General features: G+C 42.4%; 1 protein-coding gene across 1 annotated transcript in view; it reads right to left on the bottom strand.

Moving 5' to 3' along the window:
• Nucleotides 1–23,186, bottom strand: part of PRKCE (protein kinase C epsilon) — a 666,915-nt gene that overhangs the window by 27,407 nt on the left and 616,322 nt on the right. Inside the window, exon 14 of the mRNA XM_036749535.1 lies at nt 15,217–15,363. Coding sequence (XP_036605430.1) covers nt 15,217–15,363 — 147 coding nt within the window. The remainder of the gene's footprint in view (nt 1–15,216; nt 15,364–23,186) is intronic.

Here is a 23,186-nt window from a genome sequence, read left to right on the forward strand (position 1 = left end):
AGACAAGGGTGTAAAGTTGACTTCGTATGTATCACTGAGAACAGCTGGATGACACCAATGACTAGAATGTGGTTCCCAATGAGCATACTTGATTCCAAAGAAACGGGTTAGGAAAAATGGGGTGTCAGGGAGCAAAGCAGCACTATAATAAATGAAGGCAAAATACTCATGGGGGGAAATACAGGAATCACGGCTGGGAGCGGGGAAGGGGGCAGTGAAAAACATGACAAAGAGCATCTGGCTGAAGATCATTGGAGAACAAAAACAAAAGCAATATTGTAAGGAGAATATACTACACTGCAGATGACTTTGAGAGAAAGAGAAAAAGCCGAGCAGGTCAGCAAATGGATCACATTGGGTACAGAGGCCTGATATAATAGTGATGGCAGATTGCCAAAATGTGGATATTTGCTGGTGTTCTCTTTCTACTAAAAGCAAAGCAGCCAATGATTTTCGACTTGCCTCAATGATAAAGTGGGGTTCTTCACTTGGAGTCCGTGAATTTTTTAAAATACATTTCAATAACTGTTGTCCGATAGTTGGTTTCTTTTGTTATTTGTATATTTAATTTTATGCATTTAAAAATGTTATTCTGAGAAAATGATTCAAAGATTTCATCACACTGCCAAGGGGTCCCATAACCTGAAAAAAGGTGAAGAATTCCTGCTTTAAAAGATTAAAGTTAAGGGACCAACTAAGAGAAATTTCATCCTTGATCCGATTTTACCCACGAGGAGAAAATGGGTGAAATGATAGGAACTTTAGAGGGGAAGTAACTTATAGCATTTTAGATTTGTAATAAAGGGGGAAAAAGTAAAGTATAACCTTGACATGTACCCTGATTATATGAAGTCAAATATTAGAGGGTTCAGAGAAAAGATAGGTAGGATTCCACTTCCTAAAATTCTGCAGGTGAAATTACCCACCACGAAGAATGGGAAGCTCTTAATAATGAGAAAAAAATTCCAATGAGGAGGGAAAAAAGGGGACCTGTTTAAAAAAATTTGTTGGGGAAAAAATACACACACATGTATACCCAAACACACAAATGTATATATACATACATGTATACATGTGTACCCATGTGTATGTGTGTGTATATATGCAAACACAAAATATACATTTTATACACACTCACACACACACAGAGTTGATCCTCATTCACAGATTCTACATTTGGGAATTAGCCTACTCTCTAAAATTTATTTGTAACCCCAAAATCAATAATCATGGTCATTCATGGAAACGTGCCGAGTGGCAAAAAATTTGAGTCTCCGACACTCTGCCTTCTTGCTGCTCTCAATTACTATAAACAAGAGTCCTTTTCATGGTCTATTTAGTGCCGTTTTTCTCATTTTTGTGCTTTAAGCTGTGATTGTATTGTTTAAAACGGCCCCCAAGCATAGCACTGAAGTGCTGTCTAATGTTCTTAAATGTAAGAAGGCTATGATATGTCTTATGGAAAAAAATGCGTATGTTAGATAAATTTCAGTGTTTGTGGCATCTTTATGGAACATAATTACTGTGAATGATGGGAATTGACTGTATGTATCGGAACTGGAAGATAACATTAGTAAGCCACTGTCAGTGATCTTTGAAAAATCATGGAGAATGGGAGAGGCTCTACAGGATTGGAAAAGGGCAAATATCTTGATTTTCAAAAAAGAGAAGAGAATGGAATCTATAAGTCATAGATTCTTATTACGAGGCAAAATTCTAGAAGGTATACTTAAAGGTCTCATTGATGAACATTTAAAAAGGAAGTGGTGTTTACAAAGAGCCTATAAGTCTTCCTTAAGAACCAGGCCGTGACAGACTAACCACATTTCTCTTTACTGCAAGGATTATTTGGCCGTTAGATAAAAGAGTTACTATAAATATAGTTTACCTAGATTTCAGCAAAGTGCTTGATCTTTCATACTATTCTGGAAAATGGAGAGATGTAGGCTAGATAGTTAAATGTTAGTGCATTTAAGGGGATCCAGAACTGGTTGAATATTTGTGCCAAAAAAAGTAATCATTAATCTTCAATGTCAACATAGCAGCCTATCTCTAGTGGAGTGCTCCAGAGCGCTATCCTTGGCCTTGTATTGTTTAACATTTTTGTTCATGACCTGGGTAAAGGCCTAGATGACATGGTTATATAATTTTCAGATAACACATAGCTGGACAGGATATGCAACACACTGAATGAGATAGTTAGTGTCCACAAAGATAATGATGGGTTAGAATGCTGGGCCAGATCTAAAAAGATGAAATTTAATAGGAGTAAATGTAATGTCTTATACTTGAGTTTAAAAAAATCAGCTTCATAGGTATAAGGTGAAGGAGGTATGGCTGGATGGCAACTCACATGAGAAAGATTGTTGCATTTCAGGGACCTAGAAACTTCAGGTCACCAATATGGTAGCCAAATATGCTAATACAATCTTAAGTGACATTAAGAAAACTATAGTGTCTAGAACCAGGGAAGTGATAATCCTGCCATTTTCTACCTTTGATGACCTCTGGAGCATTGTTTTCTGTCATCGGTGCCACATTTTAGAACAGTGAGAAGTTAGTGCACAAAGGTGGGTAACTAAGATGATGAAGGAGCCCTATGAGAATCATCTTGAGAATTACCTTGGAGAAGAGAAGACTTAGGGGAGGATGTGATAGTTGTCTTCAAGTATTTGGAGAAGGATTATACATATCCTGGTTGAACTGGAGGGCAGAACCAGCAGTAGATAGAAGTTAAAGAGAAGCTGCTTTAGGATCCACATGGGGAAACACTACCCAACAGAACAGAGCTATTCCAATACAGATTTGGCCATTTTGGGTGGCAGTGGGTTCCCCTTCATAGGAGATCTATCTGCAAGGGCTGTATGCCCCCCTGTCGTGTACTTGTAGAGAGGATTCTTATTCTGATTCGGGTTGGAATAGATGATCTCTAAAGTCCTTTCCAACTCTAAGATTTCATGATTCTACAATAAATTCCCATGGGACTTCCTATCATCTCATGCAAGGGAAGTAACAGTTCTTACCTTCCCAACATATTCATTTCCCATCTATGCCTATAAACCTAGAATATGGCTGTTGTAGCTATACCTCAAGGAAGCCACAGTGGAACTGGGGGAGATACAGAGACTGGCAACCAAAATAATCTAGGAGTTGGGGTGTGAGGGGTCTTCCTGTATAAAGCTAGCCTAAAAAATATCAGGCGTCTAGTATAAAAAAATGAAAACTGCCATGGAACATGACTGAAGGTTCCAAAATCATGAAAGGCATGAGGATGAACATGGGTCTGGTCAGCAAATGCTAGAAGTTGAAGGGAAGGGGTGCCCCGCCTTGAAGCACTAGAAAAATTAAGTATAGGACAACTGTCCTTGTTATCCTGAGAAGTAGCACAAATCAGAAATGTGATGTCAGAAAGTTTAAATTCATGGATGGTAACGTGTTACACAGAATGTCTGAGGCTTTGACATTGATGTTGGGAAGGATGATAATGGCCTTCCCTGAATGGCCCCTCTGTGGCCCTATCAGAGACAGAATCTTGGGGCAGAGGGGAGAGTAGAGATGACCAGGAGCTTTGCTCTAGGGCAACTCAATATTCTTATGTTCACATCACTACCCCATGGGCAGACAAATGTGTTCAGGATCTTGAAACAATTAGAAGGGCTTGGCATAATATGGGCTTAGGAGAGTAAGAGTACTAACTAATTTAGGCTTTTCCAGTAATGGTGCCTATTAGCACTCCCAACAGAGGCGTAGCTCTAGTGAATTCTCTTTTGGGACAATTCTTAGAAAAGGCTGGGAAGAGGAGGCTAGAACAGAGTAGACGTAAGGGTCTATGAATTAACTCGATTTCCATCATCCTTATATTCTATAGGCTTATGAAGGCAGCATCCCTTCACACAATCTCTTTTTTTAGAGGTCCAGTCCTTTGAACTTGGGAAGGCAGGAGCCCTATTCCTTTCATCAATCAAAATATGAACATAGCATATAGGAATTCTATCTTGTGCTATATCGTTCTATCAATGTTTCATGTGTTTGTCTTGTCTCTCTAAACAGACTGTGAAGTTCTCTGAAAGTAGGAGCCATATTTCACACCTTTCTTAAACATCTCCTAGGATCCCTAAAGAAAGTTGACCAACAAACACTCAAAAAATTCTCAAGAAACGAACTGAAATGCATTTTCTATGTTGTTACTTCCATGCCTTTGTTCATGCTTCTTCTTATCTCATCTGGAGTCACCCTTTTTCCCTCTCAACTCTACTTCACTGAATCAAGCTCTACCCATCCTTCATGGACCAGCTCAAATCCTATCCTTTCCATGATTGATACTAGCTACTGGTTTAATCATTGACCCTCTCTCACCCTCTGTCTTCTCATCTGTAAACTAAAGGGACTGGGCTGAGGCATGAAGGGATCATCTCAGCTCAGCCATTCCATGATAATATGAAGCCTTCCCTCATCACTCCATCCCATACATAAAGCTCTCCTTTGCCTGGATGACTACGGCTTTTAGAGTCTCTGCTATTTACCCAGTCCCTTAAACATCTTCTCCAATAGCCATCACCTCCCCAAAGTCAGAGACCATGACTTTTCTTTTTCCTGTCTCCTCTGCAACTTCTAACATGGGATTGGACAGAGATGGAGGTATGTAGGAGTATATGTGAATACACATTTATTTAACAAATAGACAAAGACAAATCTTGGTCAAAGAATCACAGAGTCTGAGTGGATGTTCCACAAGCAGATATTTTGGACTTTTGGGCCTCGTGCTCCCCAAACCTTAGCAATCACTGGAAATTCTGAGATTGCCACAGGGTTAGGTCCCCTGCCAAGGGATCTCTAAGGTAAAGACAGAGTTAAAAGTAAAAATGATTCACTGATGGCAGTTCATTGACCTTGCAATGCTTTGATGCCACTGTAGTTGGAATTCTCAGGGGAAGAAACAAATGCAGATGGTCCTCTTGTACAAATGTAAAAGCAGAACCATAAAGGCTGTTTAGCTTATAAATATTTGGAAACCTGCAATTCTGGGAAACATCCTCTATACTTCTGTCCTTTCAGTGCTGGGCAATCAAAGCCTCAGACAGCTGCCCTCAGCAACAACACCTCAGAGAATAAAAATAAAGACTAGTGAATACATGAAAAGTCCAAAGTAGAGGGAGCTACTGAAATGGGGGACTTGGGCTTGTTAGCCCATGGCAAGAAAGGTTCTTTTTGTCATGGTGGCAATGTGTGGCCCAAGCAAGCTCACGCTTTCAGTGTTATGACATCAGGAATTCCCCAGACTGGGCTGACTATTTTGGGGTTGAGCATGAACAATATGGCTCAACATCATGTTTGTCTTTTGCTACTCCATACAGTCCTTCTATCTCAGGGGTGGGGAACCTGTGGCCTCGAGGCTGCACTTGAGGGCCTAGAGGTCATGTGTGGCCTCGAGGATGCAGATTCCTCCCGCCTGCTCTATCTTGCCTGTGTCTCTGGTCCCTGAAGCCTGTTTTTCTAGACTCTGATGTCTTGTCTGATTCTGACCCTTTGCACCTGAATATGACTTCACTCTAGTCTGCCATCTGGTCACTGAGGATTCCCTCAGCTCTGCTGTGAACATAAGCTTAGGGGTCCATCTGCTTCTTGTGCCTCCTCATTTCTTGGCTTACTGTGCCTTATGTTTTAATTTCTGAACCTCACTTCTGTCTTCTTTCTTATCTCACTTGCCTCCCACAGCCCAGAGCTGAAACTAATCTGTTCCTCAATGGCAAATGTCCCCCAAATGGTTTTCTCAGTGTAAGTCATCGGGAAGATGGAACAAAGGTGAGAGGGCATCCAGTTGCCCAGTAGGGAGTTCTAGCCTTAAAGCTGCTCCTTTGGCTGGCTTCCTAAAGGGTAGAAGAAGGTGATGGCTGAGTCTGTGGCCCGGCCATCTGCTAAAAACTACCCACACTGCATCAACTCTCCCCCCGAAGCCCACTAACCATAGTCAGAGCCCTGGCTCTTCTGAGTTACGTTGGTTTGCCAAAATTTCATTGTTTTTCACTTTAGGGAGCTTGGTCTTCTTTTCTAGAGTTTCTGGAAAATCATATAAATGAGTCATGCCCCCAACTCTCAGGGGCCAGTGACATAGATCCTCATAATCAGCAAAGTACTGGGAGCTAGGGAATTTAATCCCTTTGGGATATCAACGAGGCCATCCCCCTGCCTCTTCGAGTATATGGTAGCCCATTAAATTACTTTGCCCTGTTACACTCAATCTCTTCCTCAGTTCTCTAGCCTCTATAATAGGGAAGAAGTCAAAATCAATGGTTTCTAATCATTTTTTTTGACTTTTCAAATCAGAGATAACTACAAATCTTAAAGCACTATATAAATGCTATCAGTATTTTTATTCTCTATCTCAGTGCCCTAATGCATTGTGGGGGGTGTGGCTTTGGAGCAGGGCCCTGTTGGGTCCTACTGTCTTTTCATGGAGATTCTGCCCTGATAGGCTAAGTGAGTAAGGGTCTGGGTGAAAGGTCTTAAACTCATTTCCCAAGATTTTATCTCAGCATAGACCACTTCATGCAAGAGCATGCACCTGAGCTCTCTGCTCAATGGTTACTGCCATGCAGCGCGGATGGCTGGATGGAAATCAGTCATGATGTTGAAGGGACACCTCCAAGTTACCAAGCCTGAAGGTTGACCTACCTGGAAAGTTTTCCCATATTGGAAGCCTTACCTTAAAGAGGGGCATTCACACTGAAGCAAACTTGAAAAAAGAGAACATTCATACAAAGAGAAATTTACTTGGCCTGCATTTTCTCCATTCTCTTTTGCTATGACTGAGAAGAAATATGGGAGGATGTTTTCTCCCTCCTAGACCAGCTTCCCCTGATCCTCGTGCCACAATATCGGGAAGTCACAACTGTACCAGAAACTTGGAGTCTAAAAGGTTTTTTTTTTTTTCCTGGTTGTTATTATTTGGCATTTCTGGGATTTTTCAATGGAGTGCAGAGAAGAGAAGCTAGATTGAGGGCAAAACATTCTGCCCTCTAGCTATGGCCCCTCCTCACTTGGAAAGTAATAGGACCATCCCCTTGGGAAATTCAGAAGCTGAATATGGTCTTGTTTCTTGGTATTTATGAAAGTTACCATCCACCTCCCAACTCCCAAAAAGATTTGAAACAACAACAAAATAGACTTTCCATTAGTATCTAGACATAGTGACCAGTTTTCTGGACGCAGTCACGCAGGTTCTCCTGCTGACCACTATAGTACATGTAACAAACTTCTGTCATTAGAACCAATCCCCTGCTCCAATTCAAAATACCCCTGACTATGGATCTGAGTGACCTCAGGAGTCACGAAGTCTCTGATGATGGTGCATTGCTTGTGTGAAACTAATTGACTCCACGTCTGCCTTTAAGATGAGAGTGTGTGCATGGCTGGAGGCAGGACATGGGCATCTGAAACCACCTAGCTTGAACCACAGCCTTTTCAAAGGTACATTGTCTGCCATGAAGGATTAATGCAGTGGCGACCAAACTGAAAGCAATATTCACTGTACTAAGAGTCACTGTGGTGGGGAAGGGGTGGGATGAGAGGAGCAGGATGACGATTTAGTTAGCAATCCCTCCTCAAATAACCTGGTGATGATTCATCTGTGTACACACTGAATCACTAGAGTGGAATGTAAGCTAAGCTTCTTGAGGGGAGAGACTGTTTGTATCCCAAGCACCTAGTGCCCTGCCTTGCATAGAAGTTTCTTGAACTGTCGAATTGAATGGTATAGGGCCAGCCGGGGGTAAGACAAACAGGAAAGATGACTGTAAGTAGGGAAAGCAAAAATCCTAAGAAGTTAGAAGTCTAGAGGGGCCACCTGGGAAGGGAAGGGAGGGATAGAACTTCACCAAAGGAATATGCTCTATTTGAGTCAAAAGATCTGGCCTCTCCAAGTCTCATTTCTGTAACTCACTCAACTATTCAATTGAGTCTGTGATCTCATTGATGGACAGTTCTCTCCAATGATGCAGATTGCAGCTCATCCATGCCTGCCCATCCTGGGCCACAAGGGATCTACCTAATCTATATTTTTCATTCTCCGTCTACTCTAAGGTCTCTTACAGCTCCGAGATTCAAGGATTAAATTAGATTCAAGGAAAGGTCAAGCTTTGGTTGTGAATCAGAAAATATTGCCAACAAAGTCTATGAGAGCAGGGATGGCGTTTATTAGGGAACATATAGGAATCTCAATCTGGGGGGTTATCTGCAACTGAATGGAAGAGGGGTAATTAAAATGCTCTGGTCCCTCCCTAACACTCAGGAGAGTGGAGTACTTGATCTTTCCTACCCACACATGCGTGCATAGCTTGGGACATATGCCATGTTTGCTATGCTATCTGCCAGGCAGGCCCTGCCTAAAGATGTCTCCTTAAAGATTTCTTTTTACCTGGGTAGGGGTAGAAAAGCTAGACTTGTGGGACAGGAGGAACCACAGGGCTTTGCTATCTATTATTTAACAACTACAGTTATCCCTTCCACGTTGCAACTTTCCCCATGGTGGTTTCAATATATCACAAGCTGGCGTAAGAAATCAAATGGAAATTTTTTTGGAGTTTTGCAGAAGCCACAGATGGCATGTGAAGGCTGCAGATGACACAGAACCTAGGACCAAATACTTACAATTTTACATTTTACAATAAGTAAAAAATTTTACAAAATTTTATGTGGATTTTCCAGATTCAGGAGGGCATCATGCACCTACCCATCACGATGTGGAAGGGATAACTAATTCACCTTACTTTCTAGTCCCATTAACACCACAGTTTATAAGCCTTGTCCCTCCGATCAATGAAATCAGAGCTTGGGAAATTTCTACCCTGAATGACCAGGGTGGCTGATGGGTCACTAAATCAATCCTGACTAGAAAGAAGTACATTAATTCCATGGAGTAGACCAAGCAAATTCCCTAGGGGTGATAGGTGTTTGGGAGGGTAAGGAGGAAGGTGAATGAACGATGAATGACAATGGATGAATGAAACGCATTTATTAAATGCTTACTCTTTGTCAAAACTGTGTTAAGTGCTGGAAATACAAGTACAGAAAGCATGGGGATTGACATGACACTCAATATAGCAGAAGGGCACTGAATGTGGATTTGGAAGATCTGGGTTCAAATTCTGACTCTGCTTCTTTTTAGTGTGTGTATGTTCGTAATTTCTGAGGATTCCTTCTATCTCTGAAATTCTGTGATTCTGTAACCTTGGACAAGTCACTTAACTTTTCACTTTAAAATTCAAGGCTTATACTAACTAGGAAATCTCTAAGGCCCCATCCAGCTCCAAATCTTATGGTCCTATGACTTGTGGGGTTTAGCAAGTGCTCTGTGTAATGTTAATGAGGGTAGGATCAGGGAGGAGGTAGAGGTTTGGTCAGAAGATCCTAAAGACCATGAGCTTATCCAAAGGTCTCTAAACACATGCTAGAATTCTCTCCAAGAGAACCAAACTTGGTTGGTTATAAAGGGTTAATATACCTAGTGTTGGCTTTCATTCCATTACTGAGGCTAGCTAACCTGGAATTGGTTTCTCAAGGAAGCTGCCTTTTCTGTTTAAAGTTCTGTCCTGGGACCTTCAAACACTTGTGGAACCCTGGTCAGCCTGGGGAAAACTTAAGCTGGGACTTTTCCCCCATTACCATGGTCTCCTACTTAGCTAGGGCCTGCCTGCTCCATCTGGATTCAGGCTCTGAATCTCTCTCACCTTTTCATTAACTCCAGCCTCCATTGAAACATGTCTTTATGAAAAACCTCTAACAAACAAATTCAAGTGGAGAGGGCAACGGCTGATATGAAGGTAGCCCACTGTGTCTCCCAGGAGTCTTTACATTTTTAAGGGGACAATGCTTTCACCCAAGGGAAATGAGATCAAAGCATGTAAAGGTGAGAGGAGCTATGCATTATGAAGAGGAGAGTCTGCATCATGGCAGGCTGGAAAGGGACACATTTGGAATGCCTAGAGCCTTCTCAGTGCTTCTCAAATCCCACTATGTAGGTAATTAGCTAAGAAATTATGAGCTACCTGCAGGACACTGCTGGGTTTCCTTCTGAGATAAGAACATGGGGCCAGGGCAGTCAGCTATCCGGAGAACTGCTTCCCCTATTTTGGTCAGAGCTTCTCCAAAGGCTGTTTCTTAGCTTTATCACTTTAATGTTTTCAAAAAATGTGATTTTTAAAAATCACTGAAAAAATCAAGGTGACCTCACAACTTCATTTGGAGAGTGGAGGGGCAGAGGGAGATTAGGCTAGGAGAATATACACAGAAGAAACTTGTATTTCCCCCTGAAAACCATCCTCCGTACAACTGCTAAATAGATGTTTCTATGTTGGCCTGGCCCTGCCAGGAGACATCATCCAGCATTTTATCAGATGTAGTGCTTTTGGTCCATCTCAGCTATGCACTAAAGAAACTATCAGAAAGAAGGCTTTGGGTGCCTTCAAGTTTTCCAAGGACTAATCTAAATTGAGGGATAGAGATGGGCAAGGGAGCTAAATACCTCTCTCTCTTACTCTCTCTCTCTCCCTCTCCTCTCCTCTCCTCCTCCTCCTCCTTCTTCTCTGTCTCTGTCTCTCTCTGTCTCTCACCCTCTCATTCTTCCCCAAACTAGAAGTTACTGGGGTGAGGTTGCTCACCCAGAAACAGCCTGGAGAATTCAAATATATTTGAACACTTTAGTAAGTCCTTTGAGACTCACAGCTTAGATCATTTTAAGGACCAAGGATTGAAGACACAGAGACAGCCAACATGGCTAGGCTAGAAATATATCCTAGACGTCTGTATATCTTCTATAATTTTAATATTACATTTAATTTTTCAGGTCAAGTCAACAAGCATTTATTAAGCACCAACTATATGCCAGGCACTGTGTAAGCCCTGGGGAGTACAAAGGAAGGCAAAAACAGTTCTTGCCTGTTTTTAAACATATTTTTGCCTTATGCCTCTCTCTTCTTGGAAAATTCCATTCTGTATGCTCCAACTAGGTCCTCAAATCAGCGTAACTGAAATCAAATGAAACTAATAGGACAGAAACTCGCTTAAAGCTCACAGCTTCATGATGATGTGGAGGGGGAGCCCAAGAGAAGATGCAAGGAAGAGATTCTCTGCATCTCCTCTCCAAACTGTCCTCCACACAACTGACAAAAGGACATTCACAAAGCATAGGTCTGATCATGCCAGTCCCAGGCTAAAGAAGATTGAGAGGCTCTCTGTTCCTTGTAGAACAAAAACACAAGCTTTTCTCTTTAAAGCTCTTCACAAGCTAGGCCTAGTCTATGTTTCCAGATAGATTTCATTTTCTGCCCGCCGCTCCCCTGCCACCCCATGTACTCTGCATGCCGACCAAATTGGTTCACTTGCTCTACAGGACACTGCCTCTCCCATCTTAGCACCTCCAAGTAGATTGAACTCAATGCCCGGAACTCTCTCCTTTCACATCTTGGCTTCGTGGGTTTGCTAACTGCCTTCAAGATTCAGCACTCAAGTATCAGACCCTACAAAAGGCCTTTTCTGATCCCCTTGGGTTTAGTGTTCCCTGCCATTGCCCCACAATTGCTTTGTGTTTAGTTAACTGTATTATTTCCTCTTAATAAAATGGAAGCTCTTGAGGGCAGAGACTCTTTTCATTTCTGACTTTGTATGAATGGATGAAGGAAGGAATGTATGTATGTATGAATTAATGGATAGATGGAGGGAGGGAAGGATGGAGGGAGGAAGAGATGGATGGATGGATGGATGGATGGATGGATGAATGAAAAAATCTATTAAGTGATTGCTATTTGCTAGACACTGTGCTAAGTACTGGGGATACAAATACCAAAAAGTAAGAAAGTCCCTGCACTCAAAAGCTTATGTTCTAGTAGGGGGAGACAGCATGTAAGGGGAATAATGGTCAAAAAAAAGGAGTTTGTGTCCAAGAAATCATAGAGATTATTGATCCATAGGGCAGTCAACTGACATGCTCTTTTCAGAAGCAATGGATATTTGTATTTCCAGCACCTGGCATGCAGTAAATGCTTAATATGTTTGTTGAATTAAATTGTGTCAAGATTTAAAGTCTGAGGAATATAGCTCTGAAAGTCAGTTGGAATTCCTTGTCAGTGTCTTTTGTTTGCCATCTTCTCAGCCTGAACTCCTGTCTCCGCTGGATGCCAACTGGAATCATAGCCAGGGAAGGATTGGTGACTCTACCTGCTACGATCTCTTTGCTTGGGGCAATGTTGGCTCAACAAAGAAGCCATTCCCTTAGGCTATAGACATGGTATCAATGCCAGGCTGGAGTTTCTCTGGCTACATCGTTTCCATTCCAGGGGATATCATTTCTCTGGAAATGGCTGCCTGATTGCTACCCCAAAAGTCAATATCTCCATATCAAAGGATCTAGCTCTTGGGGGCTCTGCTTAGACACCAAACTAGGAGAACAGTTTCCAGTTCTGAAAGATTCCAACTGTACAGGTAAATCCTTAACAAAGACTTTCTGGAAGATCCAAGACCAGTCCTGTACAAAACTGTGAAGTAGCAAATTTGTCTCTCCATTCTGCATCTTTCCTCCCTCTGCCCCCCGCCCCAAGTAACCTTCTCTCACGTTCCTTCCAATATCTTTATCATATCTCTTCTTATGAAAGACACAACTTCAGATTCTTTATTCATCCTGAAGTGCAAATAACTGAATAAGTGATAACATTTTAAAGTACGACTCCCTTGCAGAGGGATGGTGTTTTAACATGGATCAAAGCCTTAAGATGAAGGGATGAAACTCTAATCAGGGCAGGGGGGGGGGGCGGGGAGAATATGGAGGGTTTTCCTAGTGTTCTCGAAATCAATCACACGGCTTCCCTGTGACTCTAATCTGAAATCATATTGGGAAAGACCTCCGGTGACAAATAGCTCTGTCTAAGGCTCTGATGTTTCTGGTAGATCTACAAAATATCCCCAGTTGACATTTCAGAAACTTTCACTTTTCCCTCTAGACAAATTAAAGCTTTCCTGATTCCTTCTTCTTTGGGGGAAGTGTCATCTGCCACACAACAAACTGCCTCTCCTTCCTGACTTTCCCCACATTGTAGTCTGTCTCCCTTGTCTTCCTTCTCCCTGGCCAGGCACTGTTGCCAAGGCCTTCACCCCTTTAATAGTCTTTGATTCTCTTCCTGGGGCTCTGTCTAAACAATTCACAGCCTTAATGCATCAGCAGACAGCTGTTCCCCATGGCCCCACCCCTAGTTGGACCAAGACAGAGGCCCAATTAATGGCCTATTTTAAAATTTTTTCTCCTCATACTTTTCCTTCTAAAATAACATCCCATTTCAAGCTCCAGTGGACTCATAATCACTCAGTTTACCCTGGGATATTGCTCAATGCTCCTTCTGCTTACTCTCTCTGGATGGTCTACTTGGCTCTTCTGCTCAGAGGATCCCTTTCCCTTGACTTTGTTAGCTATTATTTTATCTAAATTAAAAATCTCCTTCTGCTAGTTCCGGCCCCCTTTAGCATTTCTCCTTTCTCTTGGCCCATGGTTGGCAAGTTTTCTTGGAAACACGTCTTCCTCAAAGCCTGCTCCAAATATATCAGGTACCGCAGACCCAGAAGATAGGGTCTAACTTCAACTTTCCCAGTGGGAAGTGCATGGAGGGCAGGCAAAGGATCTGGAAGGATCTTCATCTAAACCCTCCCAAATTGTGCCACCCTGCCAACCCCAGGGTAAAATTGTTCAGGGTGGAAGGAGAGGCTAGGTAGAACCTCATGGAGATGGCTTTTAATCAAACAAAGGGCACCCCCAAATCTGGGCTGTACTGGTCCAAGTTTTATTTTTATTAAGCCAGACCCGGCACAGGGAACTCCCAATGAGCTAACTCCCTCTGCTAATGCAAAATAATGCCTTTTTTGCAACACAGAGTCTTAGAGGGTTGTCTGGGACATTAAAGGGTTGTCACTTGCCAAAAGTTACACAGCCAGTAATGATAAGAGGTGGATTTGCACCCAGGTCCTGCTGATTTCAAATCTAGCTCTCTATCCACTACACTTTGCTGCTTCCCATCTCTCATCTGTTATGGTTGAGGAAGTGGGAGTCCTGGGCACCCCTATCTTTTGATTAGATAAATATCACCATATATAGAGTACCAAAAAATATTTTATACACTATAGCACCATATAAATGTGATATTATTATTAGCCAAGATTTGGTATACCAGCATACCATGTCATGCTAAAACTACACTGAACATGATCTCCTGTTTTCCAGGGTCTTGCCATTCCAGCGAGGCATGGAGATGGATATCCTTCACTCCAACGGAAGCATGTGTTAATAAGAGAACTCTGGCTGGCAGAACACCAGCTTGCAGGAAGGTGGCTGTAATAGGGCAATGTGTGACGTTTGGCACCTGGAGCCACAGCTGGAGTAGGACTCTGGGCACCAAAGTCCCCATGTACCAGGTGAGGGACAGCTCCTTCATCACAAACTCTTTATCTTACTCCCAGTCACCCAGCCACCCTTCACCCTACTCACTCAGCCATAAGTTCCCAGGCTGAAATGTATGCAGGATTTGGCTTAAAAATCAATAAAATCATAATCTTTCCCCCCTCTTTTATTTTGAGGGAAGCCCAAATCTAAAGCAAAAAGACTTAGGATTCATTCTAATGGCTGAATAAGGAAGTATTAGCTTGGAAGAGCCTCTCTTCCCGATCCCAATCCTGCTCCCCCTTCCATCTATAAGGCCTTGATAGTCCTTGGTCTCCAGATACTTCTCCCCTCGTGTTTTCTTTATCTTTCTTTATGGGTTTCCAAACTCTGACAACCCAACAACCCTACTTGGTTCATGGTCCCTTCTGGCCTCTAGAATACCCGGGGCAGAGGCTTATGCAGAGAATTTTAGAATTCCTGGGGGAGGTGTTTGAGCATAAGAGACACCGAGAACGTTCAATGGGGAACAAAGGAACCTCTGAGCAGCTGCTACTCACGCACATTCACCTTCTCTAATCTTAACCAGCCCCAGGTGTTCAGGGAGGGGGCTGCTTGTATTTTTAAGGTCCTGCTGCAGCACGGGGACCTGGTTTTGCCCAGATGAGCTTCGTCCCTACATAGCTGCCCTGCTCTGGGCAGTACTCCTAATGCCCTGCAGGATGTGGGGGGTGTTAGCCAGCAGGGGCGCTTTGACTGCCTGGGGAGGTGTCTTGGTCTGAGCCACCCAAGGCGGTACTTACAATTCGAGGTTTGAAAGGGGGCTTGATCTTCTTTTGTTCCAGAAGCACCCAGTCAATCTCCTTGAAGAAGGGATGCTGTCGGATGGCTTCCTCGCCGCTCTGCGTTGCCACGCAGCCCAGTCGCTTATTGGGATTTTTCGTCATGAACTGGAAGAGGGAGGGATAATGAGATGACATTAGTGAAAAAGACTCATCAGAGCCCGACTCTGTAGGGGAAGCTGGGACAATGGTAGAATTATCTTCCTCTCTGCCCTTTGCTACCCTGTCACTGTTAAACTTACTCCTCCTCTCTGAATAAGGCAATGTGGCATAGTGGAAAGGACACTAGATTTGGAGTCTTGAAGGTTTAAATTACACCTTACACACTTACAGGCTCTATAACCATGGGCAAGTCACTCAACCTCCGTCAGTCTCAGTTTCTTCATCTGTGAAATGGGGATTTTACTATACTTACCTCCCCAGATCAAATGAAAACACAACAAGAGTTTGTTAAAGCATTTTGCTGACCCCCGGGTGTCACATAAATGTCAGCTACCTGAGTCTTGGCACAAGATTCCACAAAGTCCTGCTCAGATGCCTCACTGTGACCTGAAGATTTGAAGGCCAAACCAGCACAGTGAAAGGTCTGGCAGCTTCTGCCATACTGGAAAGACTTTGAATATGACTCCAGTAACAGGGTGAATCTGTTTTCCAAGGACTAACCTAGCTAACTACAGAAAGGCTTATCTTCCTCAGGCTGGCAACATGCTGATGAACGTTTTGACCATAGCAAAACATGAAGCAAAGAACTTATGTGGCCCTCAGTCTTGTGTGGCCCCTTCTGCAGTGATGGTGGCAGTGGCAGGAGACTGGGCAGAAGGTGCTGAAAATCACAGTTTAAGACTTTCGATAAATTTTAATTTAACTATGGGACTCTGAATGTGAGATCCGTGCCCAGTGACCAACAAGTGGATATGTTGCTGGAAGAGCTGAACTATATTACTCTTAAACTTCTTGCTAGAAACAATGGGGTTGCAGCTATTAGATTGTAAGTTCTTTGAGGGCAGGGACACTCTATTCTTTCTGTCTCTCTCTATCTCTCTCTGTGTCTCTGTCTCTCTGTCTCTATCTCTCTCTCCCTTCCCCCCCCCCCCCCCCCCAGTGCTTAGCACAGTGACCAGAACATATTAGGCACTTAAATGTTTATTGACTGAATACATGGAAGGATGTCTAACAGACAACTTCTTGGGGGTGCAAGGAAAGGGGTTGTTAGAATGGATTTTTATTGTATGCATAAATGCAATACAAGTGTATTTCATGGAATATTTGATCATCACAAGCATTACAGTATTAATATGTATTTCTAAATGACTACTCTAAAAACAACTGTAGCTTATGCATCAACATTGGTTGTTGAGGATGAAGATTACTGGCACATAGTAGGCACTTGATAAACGTTTATTGACTGACAAAAAGGAAGAGTGGTTCACAGCTCCTTAGGGATGCAAAGAAAGGGGTTGCCAGAGTAGGGTTTTATTGTATGCATAAATGCATCAAAAATATACACATTATTTCATAGACTATTTGGTCATCACGCATTACAATATTAATAAGTATTTGCAAATGACTATTGCAAAAATAACTGCAGCTCATGCATCAATACTGGTTGCTGAAGATGAAGAAAAGAAATTTTATGGAGAACTCGATTAAACTCTCCAAATTAAATCAACATACACCACTGTGATAATTGGTGACATAAATGCACAGGTGGGAAAGGGCAAGAATGGGGAGAAAACCATGGGAAAGCATAGTTCAGAAGAGAGAATGGGAGAGGTCAAAGACTTGTATGTTGCACGGAATCCTCTATATCATGAAGGCTTTCTTTGAAAATGGAATTAATAGGTGCTGGACACAGAAAGCAGCAGGTAATAGAATAATGAGTGCAATGAATTCTATTTTAATCAACAGAGGAAGGCTTATTATCGATGTGGAAGTTATCCTTGATTCGATAACTGTACGGTTGGACCATCAACTCCTCGGAGCTAAGAACAGGATGAGCAAAGAAGAAGAAAGAGTCACGACAAGAAGATCTGGTGTCCAATAAAAATAACTTAGCCCTGAGCTATTTAAATAAATAATTGAAGATGGGATGAAAAATGGGAAATGCACCGCAGAAATGAAAATGACACCCGACTATAATACTTTTAATTAAAAGTCTAACCAATGTAACTGCCACAGCAAGGAGACCAAAAGAAGCCAGAAAGCACCTTAATCAGCAAACATCTGTCTTACTTGCCAAACATGAAGAGGTGGCTGCCAAAAGCAACATGAGGTTAGGATACAAACTCATTTGTAAAGTCTTCTGTTGCGGGATGATGGATGGATGTGAGCTGTACTGTCTCCTAGAGCAGAAAGAAGGAGTGGAAGGTAAAGCCAGTTCATAGAAATCATGGTGAGGGACCCAACCAAGCAAAGGCTCCCCAAGAGCATTCCAGGCTGGCAGTGTAAGGAGAACTACAGACAGCACAGCAGTGGAAACAGTTGGCAAAAAATGATTTTTGCTGACCATTCCTTCCATTAAGAACAATGCAACTGACGCCCTTGTACCCTAATAGCAAGGAAGCATTAAAAAGAAGGAACAATGACACGTTGGCAGATAACAAAAAAATATATGAGGTGTTCCAAATGCTTTAGTGTGGTTTGGAGTTTTTAAAACAGGGCAGCTGGGTGGCACAATGAGTAGAATGAGGCTACCTGGAGTCATGAAGACTCATCTTCCTGAGTTCGAATCTGGCCTCAGACACTTATGAGCTGTGTGACCTTGGGCAAGTCACTTAACCCTGTTTGCCTCAGTTTCCTCATCTGTAAAATGAGCTGGAGAAGGAAATGGCAAACCACTCCAGTATCTTCCACAAGAAAACCCTGAAATGGGGTCGTGACATGACTGAAAACAACTAAATAGGGTGATATATATCCTCAGGGCCAAGCACAGTGCCTGATGCCAAGTGCTAATAAATAACTATAGATTGATTGATTGGGTAAATCTAAGTGCTAGGGATGAATGAAAAGTGTATTGGATGAAGGGATAAGTGGTGCAGTTAGGGAGCTAAGTGTTAGGCAAAGGAGAAGCTAAATGCTCGTTAAAAATAACTCACATTTCTATGATTCTTTGGAGTTTACAAAGTTTTTTTTTTTCTAAAAAGCCCATGAGATTGCTAGTTCAAGGATTCTTTAATCTCACTTTTTATGGATGAGGAGAGATTAAGTATTTAATCCATAGTCACATAGCTAGGAAGTAGCAAAGCCAGGACTTGAACCCACTTCTTTTGAGTCTAAATATAGAGGTTTTAAATCTAATTATTATACTGTGTTGTTGTTGTTGTTGAGTTATTTTCAGTCATGTCTGACTTTTTATGACCCCATTTGGGGTTTTTTTGGCAAACCTTCTCCAGTGCATTTTGCAGATGAAGAAACTGAGGCAAACAGGACTAAGTAACTTGCCCAGGGTCACACAGCTAGTAAGTGTCTGAGGCTGGATCTGAACTCAGGAGCTGTGTCTTCTTGACTCCAGGACCAGCACTCTCTCCACTGTGCCACCTAGAGGCCCTAATTATTATACTTAATTATTACATTACTAAATGGGAAGAGGCTAAGGCCTCAGGATGGGGGTTAAATTCTGAGGGAGATTAAATGCTAGGGACTTAAATCTACATGCTAGAATAAAGGCCAAGTGGCCAAAATGGGGAGAGACCGGAATGAGGAATAGGACTCAGAAGACCAGGGCTGCCATGAGCTTTTGCAAGACCTAATTTAAACCCTGACTTCAACCTGAATAGCCTGCTGGTGGGTCTCCCTGCTGCCTCACATGTCTCTCCTCATTCCAGTCCACCCTCTGATCAGTTATCAGAGTGATCTTCCTAAAGTCCAAGTCTGACCATATCACCTTCCTATTCAATAAACTGCTGTGGCTCCCTATCGCTTCCAGGACTAAATACAAAATCCTCTGTTTGCCTTGTAAAACCCTTCATAACCTGGCCCCTTCTTCCTTTTCAGTCTTCTTATATCTTACACCCCCTTTTCCCACTCCAAGTACATTTTGTTTTAATAACATTGGCCTCTTTGCTGTTTCTCACAAGACACTCCTGACTCTAGGCATTTTCACTGGTTTTTTCCCCCAAGCCTGGAATGCTCTTTCTCCTCATCTCCCCCTCAGGTCCCAGCTAGAATCTCACCTTTGCCTTTCTTGCTCCCTTTTAATGTTAATACCTTCCTCCTAAAATTATCTCCAATTTATCTTGCACATTTCTTATTTGTATATCATTGACCACATATTGTCTCCCTCATTAGACTGCGGCTTCCTTGGGGGTACAGACCATTTTTGCCTTTCTTTGTATCCCTAGTGCTTAGCAGAATGCCTGGCACATAGTAGGTACTGTTAACATATTTTTATTTATTTTATTTTTAATTAATGGAATAAAACAAGCATTTCTATAACAATATAATACAAAAGAGATAATTGCACATGATTGACTTGACTTGGTTTGACTAAATGACTACTCTCTTGCAAATATCCATCTAAGGAATGGGGAGATGCCTCCATACCCGCTCTGCTCCTCCTCCTTGCTCTCCACTTAGAAAGGGAGAGGTCAAAGGGCAAAAGTTACAGGCTTCCAATACAGAAGGTACAGACTACTGATTTCATCCCCAAGAGCCAATATCGTGATATTGCGATGTTGGTTTTACATTCCCTGAGTTATAAACTAAATCACCTTTGTTCAAAAATTGAGAAGGTCAAATGAATGGTTCTCCAGAGTGACTGAATATTAACAAAGTTATACTACAGTGGTAATTTGGGAAACTGGCTTTGGTGATCTTCAACCTCCTCCTCCTCCTCCTCCTCCTCCTCCTCCTCCTCCTCCTCCTCCTTCTCCTCATCTCACAGTCCTAGTTAAGCTTCTAGCCTAATGTGGCACTGCCTGCATCCCATCCCAGTTTTATTCCTTACCATTCTCTTGCTGATGTCTAATTGATTCACGTGTTTCAATGAGACTATAGACTCCTCCAGACCCCATGCCCCTCTTCCCTTGCCTCCCCTACAGGCCCAGCAAGGGAAATATTTAGTAGACACTTCTTGAGACCTAGAGCTGTTTATTGGGCCGAGAGACAAAAGACACACATTCTAGACCTGGTTTTATGAATTCCTCCATGGCCTTAGATAAATCATTTAGTTCTCTGGGTCTCAGTTCTCTCATCTGTAAAATAACAGGCTTGGACTATATGATCTCTAAGGTTCTCTCCAGCTCTAATGTTCTAGAATCCAAAAGATCTCGGTTCTAGTGACTTTGTCATGTACTTGTTCGCTGTAACCCTCCGCTGGCCATTACTATCTTCACCATCTTATTGCTATTCACTACTCCTCTCCCATTGCATCCTGGGCCATCTCCAGTCATCCTGACGAATATCTGGTCACTGGACCCAGATGGCTCTGGAGGAGAAAGTGAGGCCGGTGACCTTGCACAGCCCTCCCTCCCTCAGATCAAAGTCAACTGCAAGTCACGTCGCCATTTCCCTGATGCCACGGTCCTCTTCGAAAATGAAGAACAAACACAACGACAATTCCTCTCTAATAATAGTATTGCAGATTTAAATCTGTAAGAAACCTTAGAAGTCATCTTGAAGTTTGATGCCCCTCACTTTTACAGATAAAGAAACTGAGGTCTAGAATGATAAAATGACTTGTCTAAATTCACACAGAAAGTAAGAGTTAGAATAGGATTTGAACCCAGGTCTTCCGACACCAGATGCACAAGGTGCTTGAAAGTCTTTGCTTTCTGACCACAACCCTGTAAAATAGATAGTATAAATATTATTAGCATGCCCATTTTACAGATGAGGAAACTGCCACTGAGAGGTGAAGTCACTTCCTTGGTGATTTTCATGGCTACGAAGTCTACGGCAGAATTGTAAACTTCACTCATAGAGGAAAACTGTAAACTTCACTCATATTTTCTACTCTTGGATTCCTCACAGTTCCAGGGATGGGCAACATAGCTAGCATTTAAAAAAGATTGGCTCAATCAATGGATGGATGTATTGATGTATAGATGTGTGGAATATGGATGGATGGATGAATGCCTCAATGAATGGTTGAAGAAATGAATAAATGAAATGTTCTTTATTCTCCTTCTCTTAGGCAGTAAGTGGTACAATGGATAGTGTAGGCCCTGGAATCAGGAAGACTTGAGTTCAAATCCTGTCTTGGACACTTACTAGCTGTGTGACCGTGGACAAGTCATATAGCCTCTCTTGGCCTCAATGTCCTCATGTGTAAAATGAGGGAACCTGCCTTATAGAGCTATTGTGATGATCAAATGAGGTAACGTATAAGTGACTGCCATCATTCTTCAATTATTATTCCTCAATCATTGGTTCATTTTCATCCTAGGCCACTTACTGACCTCCTAACCCCAGCCACATACTGACCTCTGACCCTGGAAACTGAAACTTGTACACATACCAGGTGCTTAATGAATGTTTATTCAACAGATTTGAACTCTGGTCATGGATTGATCTCTACCACTAGCCAAATCCTGTACCCCCTAATATTGGTCAGAGATTGACCCTTGACCTTGACCAGAAATTGATCCTGAGATCTGAGTACAGATTGTCCTTCAACCCTGGATGCAAACTAATCCTTTTGCATAGTGCCTAATAAATGTTTGCTAAGCTGAATTTAATTGAACCTTGGTCACAGACTGACCTCTAACATTGGCCAAAGACTGAGCCGCTAATGTTGGTCATTGATTGACCCCTCGTTTCTGACCGTAATTTGACCTCTAAATCTGAGTACAGATTGTCCTTTATACCCTGGATGCAGACCAACCAATGCGCATAGTAAGTGTTTAATAAATGTTTATTAAACTGAATTGACCCCTGCCCACAGACTGACCTCCAGCGCTGGCTAAAGACTTAATGATTCCCAGGGAGGCCCATTAACAAAATGAACCACACTGACTGTGTCTGAAGTGTCTGAGAGCTGACCGTCTAACAAACTCAATTTGATTGAATTTTAAATGCCTACTATGTGCAGTGCAGCCTTGGGAGAGATAGGTATAGAAAGAAAAATAGTGACCTTTGCCCCAATGGGCCCTAAAGTCTAATGGACAAAAAAAAAAAAAAAGATACTGAAAAATAATACACATTAAGTAGAGGCCATCAAAGTGCTATGTAAAGTCTGAAGAAAAGAAGGTGGAATCAGGGTTGGATTTGAAAGCACGGGTAGGACTTCAACAGGCAGAGAAAGAGGGAAGGGGAGGATACTTTAGGTGAAGGGAAGGGTCTGAGCAAAGATACAGAATTGTCAATGTTCTGAGGATAGCATCTATAACATAATAGCGCATTAGCATCAGATAATGCTGGGGAGGCAGAGAGATATAGGAATGCCAGGCAAAGATTTTGAACTTTATTCAGTAGGAAAGAAGGAGATGTTGAAGATTCTTTGAGGAGAGAAGTGGCATGACCATATCGATGCAGAAAGAAGATTTTTCGGCAGTAATTATCATCTCTATACCAACGACCCCCACATCTATATTTCCAGCCTGAGCTTCAGTCTCACATCATCCAATGCTTATTTGGACATTCCAAACTGGATGTTCGGAGGCATCTCACACTCACCATGTTCAAAACACAAGTCATTCCCTCCCTCACCCAACAACCCACCCTTCACCCATCCCTCCCTATTTCTATAAATGGCACCACTATCCTTCTAGTCTCCTGGTAATATCAGCATCATTTTCAACTCCTCAGCCTCCCTCACCCCATAGATCTGATCAGATGCCAAATCTTGATATCTCTCCAACTACAACCTTTCTCCCACCTGAGCCCATTCTCCGTATCATGAGAGTCTAAGCTCTACCTTCGACTGTCATCACTAGAACTACTGCAAAAGTCTTCTAATTGGTCTCCCTGTCTTAAGTCTCTCCCACTCTACT

This window comes from Trichosurus vulpecula, chromosome 3 (assembly GCF_011100635.1).
Source record: "Trichosurus vulpecula isolate mTriVul1 chromosome 3, mTriVul1.pri, whole genome shotgun sequence".
NCBI classification, from domain to species: domain Eukaryota; kingdom Metazoa; phylum Chordata; class Mammalia; order Diprotodontia; family Phalangeridae; genus Trichosurus; species Trichosurus vulpecula.